This window comes from Eutrigla gurnardus, assembly GCF_963514095.1.
Source record: "Eutrigla gurnardus genome assembly, chromosome: 15".
Lineage (NCBI taxonomy): Eukaryota > Metazoa > Chordata > Actinopteri > Perciformes > Triglidae > Eutrigla > Eutrigla gurnardus.
Window position 1 is genome coordinate 20,078,267 of NC_139938.1, and position 16,332 is coordinate 20,094,598.

At 43.1% G+C, this 16,332-nt stretch overlaps 1 protein-coding gene across 5 annotated transcripts in view; it reads left to right on the forward strand.

Annotated features, from left to right (window-relative positions):
* Nucleotides 1–313: 313 nt before the first annotated feature.
* ncam1a (neural cell adhesion molecule 1a) overlaps nucleotides 314–16,332 on the forward strand; it is a 203,283-nt gene continuing 187,264 nt past the window's right edge. For 2 of the 5 annotated variants that reach the window (XM_084028506.1, XM_084028507.1), the window contains exon 1: nucleotides 318–611. In XM_084028506.1, the coding sequence (XP_083884632.1) occupies nucleotides 560–611 (52 nt within the window). In that variant the 5' untranslated portion in view covers nucleotides 318–559. Of the gene's footprint in view, nucleotides 612–16,332 lie in introns of all 5 variants that reach the window. The other 3 variants (XM_084028508.1, XM_084028505.1, XM_084028509.1) reach the window with 3 other exon arrangements.

A 16,332-nucleotide genomic window follows, 5' to 3' on the forward strand; every position in this document is an offset into this window, starting at 1 on the left:
TACTAAATAAATACATTTTTTTTTTTTTTTTTGCCGAACTACACTTTTAATTAGTCCTCGGTTTAGAATAATTGTCTAGCCCCGTGTGATTCCAAACCTAGTTAGCTGGATTGTAAAGTCACTAATCCGAATTAGAGCCTCTGGTGACCATCTGCTGTCTACACCGGCAGCTCCGCGCACTACTTTGTTACTGCATTCACCTCAGCCCGCCCCTCTTCTCTCCCTATCTGTGTGTGTGTGCGCGCGCGCGCGCATGTGTGTGTGTGGGTATTGCCTACCGGGCGGAGTAATTCGTGTTGGTATCTATTGAGTGCATGAGTGTGTGTGAGTAAGTGTGCGTGTGTGAGTGCGTGCTACGGCTGCTGCTTGTCACTCATTGTGCCGCGAACACGGGTAGCGACAAGGACCAAAATTCCGTCCGGCAGCAGTTGTTGTCCCTGGAAAAGGCTGATAAATCTTGTGCCCCCCTCCTCCTCCCTCCGCTCGCAGTCAGTGAGACACCTCGCTCCTCGGCCAAAGTGCGTCTGCTCTTCGGGGAGAATAACTGTGACACATTACAATGCTTCAAATAAGGGACCTCATCTGGGGATTGTTTTTCGTCGGCTGTGCAGGTAAGAAGCGGAGTTATTTATTTATTCATATGTTCCACCAAAAAGGGGGATGTGAAAAAAAAAGAGAGGCCGTGTGGTTTCCCCGGGAGCAGCATCCTCCGGTCCGGGTCCCGCTGCTGCTGCTGCTGCTGGCGGCGGGCATCCTTGTACGGCTCCGGACCAGCAGCGTCAGGTTGGACGGCTGCTGCTCTGCGCAAATCACCTCGATTGGAACCAAAAGTTTTCTCGAACAAGTGAGAGTGTCGGACGTGAAAAACCAACAGCGACGCATTTATTAAAATGTGTATTTAAATTTCATTTCTCGAGGTTATAGTTTGGAATCAGGCGCCGTTTTTGCTTTCGGTGCATTTTTGAATATCTCCGCGCAAAACCTCGGAGGAGGTTTCCCGTGTCAGGTCCAGATCCCCGAGGAAACGTTGTTTCCCGCACGTGCTGCGGGTTTTCTGCGCCCCGGCTCGCGGGTTCATGGTGCGGGTATAAAAGGGTTAGCAGCGGATGCTGGCTGAGATTAGGACTGCTGGTGATGCAGGGCGCTTTTTTTTAATTTATTTATTTTTACTGGTCCTCTCACACCAGCGCGTACGGGTGTCCTGTTCTCCGGTTCAGATGTGAAAATAACTTCCACACGGTGCATTGCTTGTTTTTCGGTTCTCCTCCTCGTGCTGAAGTCCACTTCGGCGTCCCCGTCCGTGCCGGGTCAGCCGTGTGACGCACCGAGGAGGATGCGGTGCCCGGAGCGTCTCCTCGCGTCTTCGCTGCCCGGAGGATGCTTTCTTTGTTTCACCACACTGAATATATATAGATATTTTCAAATAATAGTGTGTCTCTTTAAAACGCGCTTAAAAACTCCTCCATTCGCTGTGCGGATTAGACGCAGCCACCGTCGGATTTGGCACGAAAACAACATTCCGCGCGTTATGTGTCAGTGTGGGATTTTACAGTTTTTGTAGGTTAACAACCTCTGATCTTTCATTATGTGACCTCTGTGTTTTTTTTTTCTTTTTTCTGCCATTGCGCCAAATAGGAGAAGTGGAGTTTCCAACTTAATAGCGCAGTGCGTTTTTAGGCGCAAAAACAGCCCGATGACACAGCCTTCCGGGCGCTGATTTGATCCTAGTTCATTTGGTTGGTTGGGAGCAAATTCGTCACCCATTGAGGACGACTGAATAGTCATTCAATGTATACAATAGAATCCAATCCCAGAGCTCCCATGGTTATATAGGGCGGGGGGAGGAGGGAGCAGGAGGGGGGGTAGAGAGAGGACCCATTCCTCCCCCCTAAACCCCCACCTCTCCCCACTTCTCACATCCTTCTTCCCTCCCTGCATCTACCCCCCCTCCTCTCCTCTCCATAGACTGCAACTGTGTGCTCCAAGTGGAGTTTGAGGACCCCTGGGGGGTCCTTGGAGGGGGGGTGGTGGTTTGATTTAAGAGTCATTTCATTTATTAGACAGTGTAGCAATTAGAATATGCAAGGATGATTATTCTAACCTCGGGTTTGTATTTCACCATTCTTCTTTTCATATTGTAAAGGTCTGCACTTTTTCTTTATTCATTTCCTCTTTTTTTTTTCTTTCTTTATTCATTTCCTCTTTTGCCTCCGTCTTAACTTTTGTTCATAAAAAAAGAAAAGAAAAGTGACCCATACTGGAATCGTGAGGCTGGTATTGAGATTTGAGGTTAAAGGATGGATGTTATTAAGGCCGAGTGGCTGAGATATGGTCATTTTAAAGTTTAAATATACACTTGTTAGTACCCTCTGGTGGACGAATGCTAATGTTGGCTTCTCCGGTTGGGAGGTCACGTGTTAATGTGTCAACTTGCACACCTGTTGCTTGAATATCACCTTTGCTGTACACACAACTGACCTCTATGCACCTTAGAAGGTTATTGATGAAACAGATTTATTCCCAAATAAACACCTTTTTGCCTTCCACACAGTCAACCTGTCACTATTAGTTGTGTAGGGAGGCGGTGTGTAACCAAGACCGTTCGGGATGTTGTTTTTTTTTTGCCTCTTCTATATGATTCATGATCCTGTCAAAATATTCTGCCGCCCCCGCGATTCACCTCGTATGGGAGAGGGAGAAAGTGAAAGGGAAGCGAGAGGGAGATAATTAGACAACCGTGCCTCAGCTCTGCTCTTTTTGCCATAGAGGGGGGGGGGATTCAAAGAAATTGATCACATTATTTGATAGGCCCCGGGTATATTAAAAGGGTAATGACGGTAACACGCAGTTTGAAGGTTGAGCAATTTAATTACATTCATTGATTTCCAGTTCCGGTTCCAGTTCAATGCTAATTAAATCTCCAGTCGAGTCACACAAACATAAGGACCTTTTAAAAAAAAAAAGAGGAAAAGATTGAATAATGGCCAGATGAAATAGAATATGATTTTCTTTTTTAGACAGAGTGGCCTTTCCTGTCTCCAGCCAGATGGATTGAGTCTGGTGAGTTTGGTGTGTTACCGGCTCCCGGCCTTGTGTTATTGCAGCGATCTCCATGGTCAAAGAGTGGAAGGTGATGGAGGCGAATCAAGGAGACGAAACTATTAGTCACGCCCCATTCTGGAGTTAAAAAATAAAACATGAAGGTTCCTCCCTTGAAGGATGTGGAGTTAATGCCTGAATATGATTTTGACCTTCTAGTTTTAGATTGTTGAGTTTGTTATGTTGTTGCAAGGCATTGACAGATTTCTATATCTTAAGTCATAGAACCTGTTTAGGTAACAAGACGAGTCTGTAGGGTTTAGGAAGAGATCGTGGGTCGGGTAAAAATAAGTACGTTATGTAAGTTATGCAGGTGGTGAATTAGGGTGCGTTACTTCTACAAACAGTGGAGGAAACGGTGTACTTCTACAAACAGTGGAGGAAATGGTGTACTTCTAAACAGTGTACTTCTACAAACAGTGGAGGAAACGGTGTACTTCTACAAACAGTGTACTTCTACAAACAGTGGAGGAAACAGTGTACTTCTACAAACAGTGCACTTCTACAAACAGTGTACTTCTACAAACAGTGGAGGAAACGGTGTACTTCTACAAACAGTGTAGGAAATGGTGTACTTCTACAAACAGTGGAGGAAATGGTGTACTTCTACAAACAGTGTACTTCTACAAACAGTGGAGGAAACAGTGTACTTCTACAAACAGTGGATGAAACAGTGTACTTCTACAAACAGTGTACTTCTACAAACAGTGGAGGAAACAGTGTATTTCTACAAACAGTGGAGGAAATGGTGTACTTCTACAAACAGTGGAGGAAACAGTGTATTTCTACAAACAGTGGAGGAAACGGTGTACTTCTACAAACAGTGGAGGAAACGGTGTACTTCTACAAACAGTGGAGGAAACGGTGTACTTCTACAAACAGTGGAGGAAACGGTGTCTGAGTAATACATGCATGACTTTTAAAGTCTGCCGAACTGGACTTCCTCAATTGTAGTTCTCCATTTAATTCAGAACTGAAATAGCAATTTGATTCAATTACATTGTATTTATAAGATGAGTGTCATATCATAACAGAAGTTATTTCAGGACTAGAATACGCTCGTGATTTTCACTGTTAATCCCAACGTCACCTTGGAGCATAACAGCGACAGTTGCGAAGAAAACTGCCTTCATAAAGCGGCGTGCACCTGCCATCCCATATATGCACTTTTATGAAAGTCAAGATATTTGAGTTCAAGAGCGGAGCACGTCAACATGCTGTTGTGGATCCTTAAAAACAATACGATGTGAACTGTGAAGCTAATTAGGCGATCCTCTGGGTCCACACGCAGTAAAACAATGTTTTTGTGCGTCGGGCAGAGCTGAGCTCCAAAACAGAGAGTTTAACATCGAGAGGGAGAAGAAAAATACACAATTCCTAAATGGCTTGCATATGGGACTTTAACTGCTGTGGTGAGTTCAAAGCCACTATGAAAATAATACAGGCTATTTTTGGGGGGGAACTGGAAAAAGCAGCCAAACAAGGGAAAATTATAAGGCGTTTTTTTTTTTAGTCTGCCCTCTGAATAAAAGTAGAACTTCTGCTCTGTAGTCGAAACAGGAAAGCCACGCTCCATTCGAAGTGACGTGCGCACATTTTGCAGCAATTTATTCCAGTTTATGTTGATTAAATTTCTCATCAGTGCGGGCCGCTGCTCGGATTTACCTCCTCCAGACTCTACTCAGATTCAGCCGTCATACTACGACACATATATTATCTTGAAGAAAAAAACAAGTGATTTCACATCCAGTCATAGTTTAGTTGCCAGATGTGAGTCGTGCACATGTTCTACTTACTTTTCCATATATTTTAGCTTGCTGTGTGTGTTTTGTTTAAAGATACGACTTTTATGAATGTTTTTGGTTATAATCCCGACATTTTTGATTTTTATTCAGGAAACATTGTAGATACCCAAAACGAACAGAGGAGCACAGTTTGCAGATCTTTGGATTAAACATTATTTGAAGGTGAAGAAAACTCAAAGAGGTTGAAACATAAAGTTGTGGATTTCATAAATTCTCCTCATCTCATACTTTCTTCTTTATGCTGAAGTAAAAAAAAAAAAGGTGCAGACAGTTCCAAACAGATGAGTGGAGAATGACTCTGCTGGCTGTTAGATGAGGAGGGGCAGTCTTTGCATATTAATCAGTGCATGAATGGAGACCAGTGATTTGTATTGTGTGAGCGATGGAGGCGTCCTATGGAAAATTCAATGTGCAGAAAGAAAAGGAGGAAAAAAAACAGAAGGAGATGGGCTTGTTATGCAGAATGGGGGCTGCCCCCCCCCCTCCCATCCTCTTCCACCAAACCTCCAGCCCTGGAAGGAGTTTTTTTTTTTTTTCCCCCTCCATCAGCACAGCTTTACTTTGCAAAAGTCAACATGTGCGTAGCTGCAGAGTCGCTAACTAACACGCTGTTTGATGGTTTGCATATGCTTCATGTCACTTGAACATTCCAGTCAATTAAAACTGAAAAACGGTATAATACTCTCTGGAAATGTACACCAAGAACTGCAAATCCCTTTCCCCTGCAAGGTGCCTCCTCCAGCGCACTGTTGCGTATGACATTTTAAAGATGTCGGTATTATTATTATTATTACGGATCTTATTCATGATGTGCTCTCAAGTGACGACCGAGCTAAAGTTGCCCATCTGAAAGAAGGTGCCGTGCTGATTTAACCCTGAAGAGAAAGTGTCATTCATATGTTAAGTCTTTTTTAATAAACTCACTCCATCATGGAAGGGGTTACATTACATGACATGATTTAATGCATTCGAGCGCTCGTTTATGGAAGTCATCTTTCAAGTTTACTAACTTCTAGGGGCTGTCGTGATCGAAGCGGCTGTAATTTCTGTGTTGAGGCTTTGTAATTAAAGATGAGCTCCCAGTATGTACTTCACATTTAGAAAAAAATGTTACATTTACTGAGAACTGGCTAGTAGCCATGCTGCTCCTCGAGCAAAGGGTCCTTACAGGGGAGAACATTTTCCAAGGACCCCCTCATAATCGTAACACATATTTGAACCTCCGCTGGAAGTTTGAGTTCTTTGTGTGATTGTGTACTTTCTGGGCTTTCTCTGAGGTTGTGTCCAGGTTCACATCCGTGTTTTCTGGCGGTGTATTCCTCGCTCTTTAAACACATTATTGTGTTGTGCCCTTCGGGTGCTTTGTAATCAGATGTGGCTTCAGCTTGGCTTTAATTGGCTTGTCTGGCTCTCCCGTCGCTTTTTTCAATAAAACCAAACTCGATATAAATGCCGTCATATTTTCTCAATTTGGCCAGTTAACCCCTGGCTATGAGTCGCGGACCCCCAGGGGTCCCCGGACCCCACTTTGAGAACCTACGAACAGCGATGGTGGATGGATCGTTGTCTGCTGAGGCACTACTTTCTCCTTGTTTTTGTATCAGAACCCCGACAGGTTCGACTTTGGCACGCAGCATCGTTTTTCCCCTGAGCTCTGTTTTTAGTGAAGCTGCCGAGTCTGGCGAGGACGCCGATGTACGACTTTACCGACCTAACAGAATCCCAGCATGACGCCCCCCCCTCCCACACCGTCCTCCTCCTTGAACTACCTGGAGAACTAGAAGCAGCAGGCTGCCGTTGGAAGAGATGCTGTTTGTATCGATGTTCCACTTCTCTTTTATTGTTAGCACGAGGGCCCAGTTTTTATTTATATCCCTCACCAGTCTTACTTAGCCCACTTCCCCCCCAGGACTGCACTGGTGAACAGATGGCGGGTTCTCGCCTTTGAAAGTCAAAGTCACTTCGGCGAGTTGTGTTACAAAACTCCAAAGATGCTTCTTACATCCTTTTACCGAGCGCTTCACCTGATTTCAGCAATCCCACGCAGGGAGACGCGCTGGGATGGATAACGCCGTCGTGTAATAATAGAAACTCCTCTGCAGATCACACGTACGCATGACGGAACCCAACAATCTGCATTCTTAATGATGAATCGTGGGTCACGAGTGCAGAAAGCGTCACAAGTGCTTGTTTTAATGCTTTTGTTCCACTAAAGACGTCGGTGATGTCATCCGTGTGTCTCAGGTAGATCTGTGGTGCTGATGCTGAACACGTGGGCGTATGCTCGTCTCCAGCAAAGCAGGCTTTTTGGGTTTTTGACTGTATCTTTGCCGATCATTATTGTGAAGCCCTGTACGTGACCACCAGGTCACACAGAGTCAAACCTGCTCACCGACTCCCCAACTACATCAGGAATCACTACATTTACACTATAACAGGAATCAAAACCAAGCAAAGACACCAAATCATTGCAGAAAAATACCTTAATAAAGCCATAAACCCAGCCCTCAAGAAAACAATACTGGAAGCACAATCCTCAACCAACACCCCTGTCACTCATCCTGCAGCCGGCCAAGGCCACCCAACCTATAGTGGATTAAACCAACACACTGAGCACTATCCTCCATCACAGGTATCCGACATCACCTACATTCACATGAGCTATCCTCTCCATGCCCAAGCTTTATTCCTTCGTTCCTCACACAGAGTCCCCTTTGACAAGCATCTGGGTCCCGTGGCGAGGCCTGTCCGGTTGAAGGCCGGACGCTGAACTCTGCATGTGAACACATCACGAACATCACCACATCAATGAGGGGAAAGCCAAATGACAAAACATGCACATGCCGCTCGTGTGTTGGTGGATTTAGTCGCTTGGGCGCAGGCAGCTGTGTTAGACACGATGATGGGATGTCTGGGATGTGAACACAAGTATTCAACTGACCAGATGAACCTTGAATGAAACACACAAAGGAAGAAGAAGTCTTGCGAGGCCAAGTATCCCGCCATCTTTTGAGCCGGATGGAAAATGACGACTAAAAGTCATCAACACACCTGGATACGCTGCACACAGGTTGATGGTAGTACATCCTACGGAGCCACCCATCCCCCTCCCAATTAGACATGCCTAATGCCTCTGCACTGTCACGCTTTACCTGCAGAAGGAGACAGATGTGGCTCATGGGATACTGCCACTTCTGCTGCAGCCGTTTGATTCTGAATGTGTTTGTTATTCAGGTGGAATAGAACTTCAGCCGCCGCCCGTGGACTTCATATGTGACCTTTCTTATCCGGGCCCCGTGGTGCGTCTTTAGTGTGTTACCCTGTTGGGAAGCACCGTTGCACTGTGTTGTTCTCGGCTGCAGCGCTGCAGCTCGGGGACTCGTTGCAGTTTAAGGTGTAAGAGCTGATATCACACCTGCTTTATTTGCCTTCCAAGAGGAGGAGGAGGGGGGGGGGGGTCTACTGTGAAATCCTGCTTTTCAAACCACCTGGAGAGGCAGCTCGTTTCCTCCTACACCTCATCTAACATGCGTGCAGTGACAACTCATTGTGGTTGTGTCTCACTTATTGAGATGTTTTTTTCCCCCACTTTTTGCAGTGGATTTATTTGCTTCGTGCTGCTGTTATATTTCAGTTGGGCCTTGACTCGTCCCACCTGTTTTCTTTTTAATCTTAATCCTTGATTGGCTGCTCTGGTAATTACTCATCTCCATCCTTTGTTTTTGTTTTGTTCATGGCATTGTGCTGTTTTAAACACATTTTCATTTTAAGTAGGTAGGTAGGTAGGTACTAGGTAGGTAGGTGGGTGGGTGGGTGGATGGATGGATGGACGCCGGATGGACCCAATTAGAAAATAAATAAATAATAATAATAATAATTTCAGAATATTAATATAAAAACGAAAAACACAATACAATTATTTTGTTATTGCACAGTTGTCCGTATTGCAATAAGTCCGTTATTGCACTGAGTCAGGGGGAGACAGTTATATCTGTGTGTGTGTGTGTGTGTGTGTGTGTGTGTGTGTGTGTGTGTGTGTGTGTGTGTCTGTGTGTGTGTGTGTGTGTGTGTGCTCGGATAAAATACAATTTCAAATTCATAAGCAAATCGGCAAATATGGTTGCCCTGCCTGATATCGATATTACCTTTTGAACAAACCATCCTCTACGAGAAACAACAGTACATCTGTTGGGCTCCAGCATGCACTCCATTAAAAAAAGTGTTTTCTCACCCTTGCTGCTGTGAGAAATCTGCCAAATGGACTGCAGCCAATATGTATCGCAAAGCTGGGTGATGATGCCCATTAGGGCGGGAGAATCCAACAGTTTGTGCCGTTTTAACGTCAGTATATAATTGTCTGGTCAGACCCATTTCACCATCACGTCCCGGGACGTCCGGCCACCCAAGTTGTCCGACATCATTTAGCCTCCGGAACTCAGAGACCACCATGAGGATTATTGTCAGATGATTATTCTGTGCACATTATTAACACAACTATTGCTTTTTCCTGCAATCCAGAAATGATAATCTCACTTTACCTTTTTTTTTTTGCTAAACTGCCTGTTTTACTGACTCCTAATCTCCCTTCATGACTCACCATCATGATGTAATGCCTAGCAATGGCAGTTAGCTCATCCCGGGGACTTGGGTAAGCCAGTAAAAAAAACAAAAAAACACATTGCGTCTGCCGGGAGACGGGGAGCGAGGAGATATGTGCAGCCTGCGCAGAATTCTGTGGACTTGTTTACTCTCTTAAATTGGCACAATTGTCCGTGAGCACATTCTTGAGGTGAGCATCCTCTGTGGCTCCGTGCCGGTTTTTAAGGCCATGCCAGCAAATGTCCAGAATGACTTATTTCAGTCCATACTGTTCACAGGCTCATGTGGCACGCGCTCAGTCCCCCCCCGGAGCTGCTATTTTATATCCCGTCTGCAGATCCGGTCTAATCTTAATGAAACTGTGGCCGCTATAAGTAATGTGGGAGCTGAGTTCACACTTATTCTCCCAGACTTTGCAGAAACGCAGACCATCGGGTAATTTCAGCTGGGAAAAAGAACAATATATTGAGCCGTAACAGAAGAAGTTCATTAGTGGTCAAATAAAAAATAATATTGGTTTTGTGTTTTTCTTTTCTGTAATGGAAAAATATCAAAGTGACAGGTGAAGGTGCAGCAATTATAATTGTATTATGTTATACTGTGCTTACTGCTGTGAGGTAACGGCTATGGCAACAAGGAAACACGGAGAGCCCTTGATTTGACTCTGAGGACCGTTTGATCAAACTATTATGTCAAATTTAATCGTATTAACCGGTGAAATTCTGCCCCACAATCTAATATGGGAGCTGCATATAACGGGAGCCCTGCTGCTGCCGCCGTATGGAAATACCATGTGAACATCGAAGAGGTCAGTCTGATGGAAATAAATGTGTTTTTGTGTGTCGGGTCGGTAGCAGGTGGTTGCAGGATAACACAATCACGACTGAGAGGAAGTGGCTGCTTCTAGAACAGACACCATGTGAGCATGAATGCATTAAACACCTCAAGGGCTCGACATCGAGCATCAACATCTCCTTTTTGTCTTTTTTTTTTGTCTTTTTACGGCCAAAATGTGTGGATGTGGATAAGATTTAAATTGGCGTCACATGCTTGGTTAGATTGTTTTTTAACATTTTTTATAAATGTTTTATTGAGCACCAACAAAAGAGAGTACATGTAATGTAATTACAACAGAGGTACAGTGGTCACATGTCCCTCACCCTTTCAGCCTTGGGCGACAAGCACAAACGAACAAACAAACAAGCAAGCAAGCAAAAAAAAAACCCTCAAAAAAACAAGATGCTTGGTGAAATTCTTAAGCTCTAAATCAGCTTTCTTTGTAATCTAAGAATATATTTACAGTCTTTGGTTATTAGTTATTGTGGGATATAAAACATGCAATTCTCCAAATCCACTTTATTTCCACAGCACGATTTTAACAAACAAGGTTTTCCAAAGTGCTACACAACAAGATAAAACACAATCAATAAATAACACCAAGAAGCACAATACAGAGATGAAGTACACCATAGAAAGAGAAAAGTACTACAATAACATAATCTACATTATAAGGCACTTTTGAATGTCTGAGCGGATGTCATAAAGAAAAACACTGATGTGAACATCTGTGTGAGAGGATTGATATGCAACATTAAAGGATAATTATACCAACCATGTTATTATGGATTCATTCATAATTTCTTATGCGTCTGCATATATTAAGATGAAGTGCATTAAATTTGGCAAAACAGCAACTGGAAGAAAGAAAAAAATATATTTGAAGGAGGGCACAGTCCAAATGCATTCATGGGGAGGAGAGGACTTTCGATAAGGGACCCTTGACCTTCAGAATAAAAGGGTAGACAGTGTGTTCAAGTAATGCCATCAGAATAATAATAATAAAAATAAACCTTTTTCACTCTATCATCTCTGTGTGCTGCATCTCTTTAACCACTCAAAACCGATACAAGTACTATTCTATTATTGACGCAGCATTTATAACTTAAAAGAGGACATCAACACACCGTGAACCCCTTTTCAGTCTATTATATACAACAATTGTATTTTTGACATTTTCTGATTCCGGTTCTCAGTCTGCAGCTGCTCCCTCTGGTGATTTAATACATATTTCAGAAGCTTTACTTCAAAACATGAAGACATTGACCCTCGGTAGAAGCTTATTACTTAGATAGGCTTCTCTTTGGCCTCGCACTGTAAACTCACGACAAACAAAAACGTATTAAAGGACACGACGTCGTTCTACTGAATGCTTGTTTAGATTTTCAAAACTAAAACGCAATTGAATCGGGACATTTGGAGACGATCGCAACGATTTGACCCGCCGCTCACCCCCCTCTCGGGTCCTTTTCCATTATGTGTTAGGCCGCCGCGTTTGATGAGATCAGGAGAGGTCGGTAATTTATTAGGCTTTCACACTAACGACATTGTGGAAGAAAAGGGCCCGCGAGGGGGGGGGGGGGCAGACAAAGGTGCAGGGCAGTAGGTGGGAGGAGGGGCGGGGGAGGAGAGGGAGGCGGGACACAATGCAAAGTGTCGTCGAGGAGGAGCCGCTGAGTCGGCGGGGGCCACTTCATCCCTCTGGATCCATTGTTTGTCTTTGTGGCCGCAGCCCCCATTTCATGTAATAATGCTCATTGAGACCCATAATGGTGCTCGACGTGGATAGATGTTGTATTTTGGACGTCCATTCCATGATTTAATTCAAGAACCGCCGTACGTCTCACTCCCGCCGTGGACGCCGGCCAGTTTTCACACCACTTACTCTCTTCTCTTAGATCTTTCCCTTTCTGCAGTTTTTGTTACTAAACTGAATTTGCATGAGTTGAATGAAACTTTGCCTCGAATAAGCCCATGTGTTGCATGATTTCCTCCATGAAATATTGTCTGAAAATAAGAGGAAGCTGTGGCGTTCTGCTGCTGAAGGAGCAGGGAAATGTTCGTGCTTCGTGGCCTGATTATGTCTCTGGAATGAATAGCCGCTCTCCTCTCTGACTGACAGCTGTCTCTTTATCTGGGAGGCTTCTCTGCATAATGCGCTCCTCTGACACTTTAATAAACCGCCACAACTGCAAACTTCAGTAGCTGTGTAATTATTTTTGCTCGACTGACGGATCAGAAATTATGCCTGCCTATGAATTGCACACCTAAAGACTTTTTTCCCCCTGGCTGGAGGACAGACTTTGTGCTGTGGACAGGCGATAAAGGTGATGATGCTCTTAGTGTTTTATTTTGGCACCTCGGTCTTGGCTCAATAATTTATTTGGTTTGTGCTCCATATCATCTGTGCTGCATGGTTAATGTGAAATACTCAAAATTGAAATGCAAAATCCCCGGCGTTATTACAAATCTGCAGCCTTCACTTGTTGCCTTATGGTATAGCATTACATTTTCCACAATATTGCACTCTCTTGAAAACCATTCACCGATCAATAAACTCCCAACGAAGCTCTCTGAAGTGTTTTTAAAATGTTTCATTTTAATGCCAGCAGCGTCCACTTTCACCACCTAAAGATACACGACCAGAGTTTAGACGCATCTAAATGAACCGTAATGGTTGATGTGCAGAAGACGGACGAAGTGATGTTTTAATAAAAGGTGGTTTTAGGCTTCCATGTAGCGCTAGACTGATTTTAAAGGCTGATATAAAAACCGGCAGTTTGGAGCAGAAGCTGATAGCTAAATCAATGAATGTGGATCACTGAACTCAAAATGGGGCTAATTAATAAATAAACCTGGACCTGAACATCAAACTAACCATAAAAAAATAAGTGGCAGCATATTTTTTTGTCTTTTTTTTATTGTTGTTTTGTTTAAAGAGAAAAGTGAAAGCCAATTACCGGGTTTATCACCACAACATCAGTCTCCGTTTGACGGGAATGACTTCTGTCGGCTCCTTCTGAAAACATTGGTTTTAAACAATTAAACACAATTAAATGTAGCCATTAGTAAGAGAATATCCTGAAGTGTAATTTGGTGGATTGCATCGTTGGCATATGTTGGGCAGTGTGATGTTCTCTGGCTTATTAATTATAATTTAAGTGTTGGATTTCATGACTGGATAGTAATGTGGCTGGATCGTTTGGAAGAGAGAACGCCACATTGGGAAATAAGTAACAGTTGTATTTCTTCCCCATTTACCGGTTCTGTGTCGTGGACAAGCTCATAGTGTTGTTTTATATGAGAGATAACTTTTGCGGGGAGAAATAATATGAAAACGAGTCAGATATGACATGAATACCACTTGTGTGTTGTTGTAAAACAGCTGTTCCTGACTTGGAATGCAAAGCTTTAGCCCACATTTTCTAAACTTATTGCCAGAGTAATGTTTTTTTTTATGGAATGGAGAATTGCTTTTTGGATACAAAACAAAAAAGCAACATTTCTAAATAATAAATATTTAGAATGTGCATTCATGCCTGGAGCACATTGGGAGCATTCGAAGCCATCGGTCATTATCGGAACCAAGTTCGGCCAATAATGTTTGTAAAATGTCCTATGAGCACCTTTTTCATGCCTTCCTATAATTTGATGAAATCTAAGGATAATTATACCAATTATATTCAAGTTATGCATAGAACATGTTTGCATTCATATGTTTAGAAGTTAGACTTTCAAAGAGGCTGTTTTTATCTAGTTTTACTCCATTCCCATCTGTCTTTTATGACAGATTGGGAGATAAACAACAAATAAAGATCCGTGCCCGGTCTAAACACCAGGAGAATAAAATATGTTTACATTGCAGGAACAAAAGGAGTGTGTTATGTGCTGCATATGATTGATGCTGGATCATGGTGCAGGCGGCCAGACGGGCCGGCCCCCAATGATTCGACATGAGGGGTCGAGTCTTTTTTATCTGGCCTCGCCGACTGTGCTGCCCAAATGCTCCGGTTCAAAGACGTGTAATGTGCTTGGCATGCCTCAGTGCCACTCTCGGCAGTGTTGCACATATCCTGCAAAAACGTGGAAAATGGCTTACCAATTTTCCAGTCATGGAAAATGAGAGAAAAAATTTAAATTGCGACCTATTTCCCGTTAGCTGAGAACTTCATTGCTATATGAAAGGGCAAAGTAACGTTTACCATCATATGAGAGTTCATATGGTAGTTTATGGATGAGAGTATTTTCAATAGGCTAGGTCAGTTGAACACTTATAGTTGAATCAAGTTAAATTAGTTAGAATATTTGGTTCATTTACTCAAGTTGCCCGCAAGCTTTTAAGCTTTGTGGTTCAACTCTGTTATGGAGCAATGGTTTCAAATGCGGACCCCAAAACCAGCTAAAACAGTACTTCTTTGCTAGCATTGTTAAAGTAAATGCACCATGACATGAAATGTGTAGCTCACAATGAGTCTGATTGACCTTGCTAGACAGCATTGCCAGTAAAAGGGGCCAAAGTATCGACACACTGATACGAGCCAGTGACAGTCATGCCGGTCAATAATCCTTGCAATAGATAAGTTATATCCCCTAGACTGCACACATCTTTTAAATCAGACTTCTCCAGAGAGGAACAAATTGGTGTATAGCGAGAACGCTGTCTCATACCGGCTAGGTCATCGCTGGAAAATGTCCTGGACAATGATCCCAAGAAAGAACGGGAAACCATGTCTCACCTCGATGACTCTGCGCTTTCCAACAATGCAACAATAACCCTCGTTCAGGAGTTTCTAGAAATAGTGTTAATGGCTTGGAAGAAAGTATAAAGGTTTATTTATGCCGTGCCATTTGACAAGCTCGACACTTGTCTCTCGGCACAAATCATCTGGATTAGAAGTGAGCAACTCGCTGTCCTGTACTTGTACTATACGTCCCATGCAATGTCAAAGACTGTCGGACGGCGTGATCAGATACTTCATTGGCATCGTAATGCCATCGACTTTTATTTTGAGTAAGCCTGACAGAATTGAGAATATAGTCACAGTATAAAGTATACTTTATATTATAGTGTACAATAATATAGATTAAGCTACCCATCCCCACACTGAAGCCCCAATCGTTGTCCTGTCTCGTCTCGTATCTTATGGTTTTGGCGCCAAATCAAAACCATAACCATGCTCAAGTTGGCATGTGCTGGTACTGTAGCAACAGATTATTCAAAAATGTATGCCTAGAACAATCAAAACAGGTGCTGATTCATCAAATTTCAATGCCATGTGTTGCACAGATCAGCGCACACGTATGAAAACAATTAAACTTGATTGTTAAATAATTTTCCCAGGAATGGGGGACATATTTGCACATTGTTGGACGTCTTCAGAGCCATCAGTAACAGCAAGGAAAACATATCTCAAATGAGGTTCACCATTTGGAAATGTCTCCAGTGTGAGAAATATTGCTATCAAAAGGCATACTTTATCTTCAGCCGTTCACTCCCAAAGACATTCAGATGGCATGTGCATGCCTCCGTTCCCATCTCGCTGATATTAAGTGGACCAGATGTTGCCTTGCAAGAGTTTTAATGGGTTTGGCGCACAAAGAGCTCGGCAAAGTTGGTAGACATCAAAATTGACTGCTTTTATCAAGCAATGCAATAACCGTTTGCTGAGTTATTGCTTAGCTCAGACAAAGAGCTAGCCTCATAAAGAACCTCTGTCTCTCTGAGCCAATATGAAGGCAAAAGCTATATTTTAAAGATTTTAGTTTTTTTTTCGTTCTGTCTGTCAAACCCTTTAATGATGCCAAAGATACCATGATATATTCTAGTGTAATATATACTTCAATCGTTGCCCAAAAAGATGCTAATTTGATAATATTGTTCTAATGAACTTTGTAGCCCTGAAGGTTCTCACTACTTCAAACTTCTATTCTCCAGTCTCTAACCTTTTGCATTGGTTTCACTTCCATCTTGAGAGTGATTTCTAACATTTCT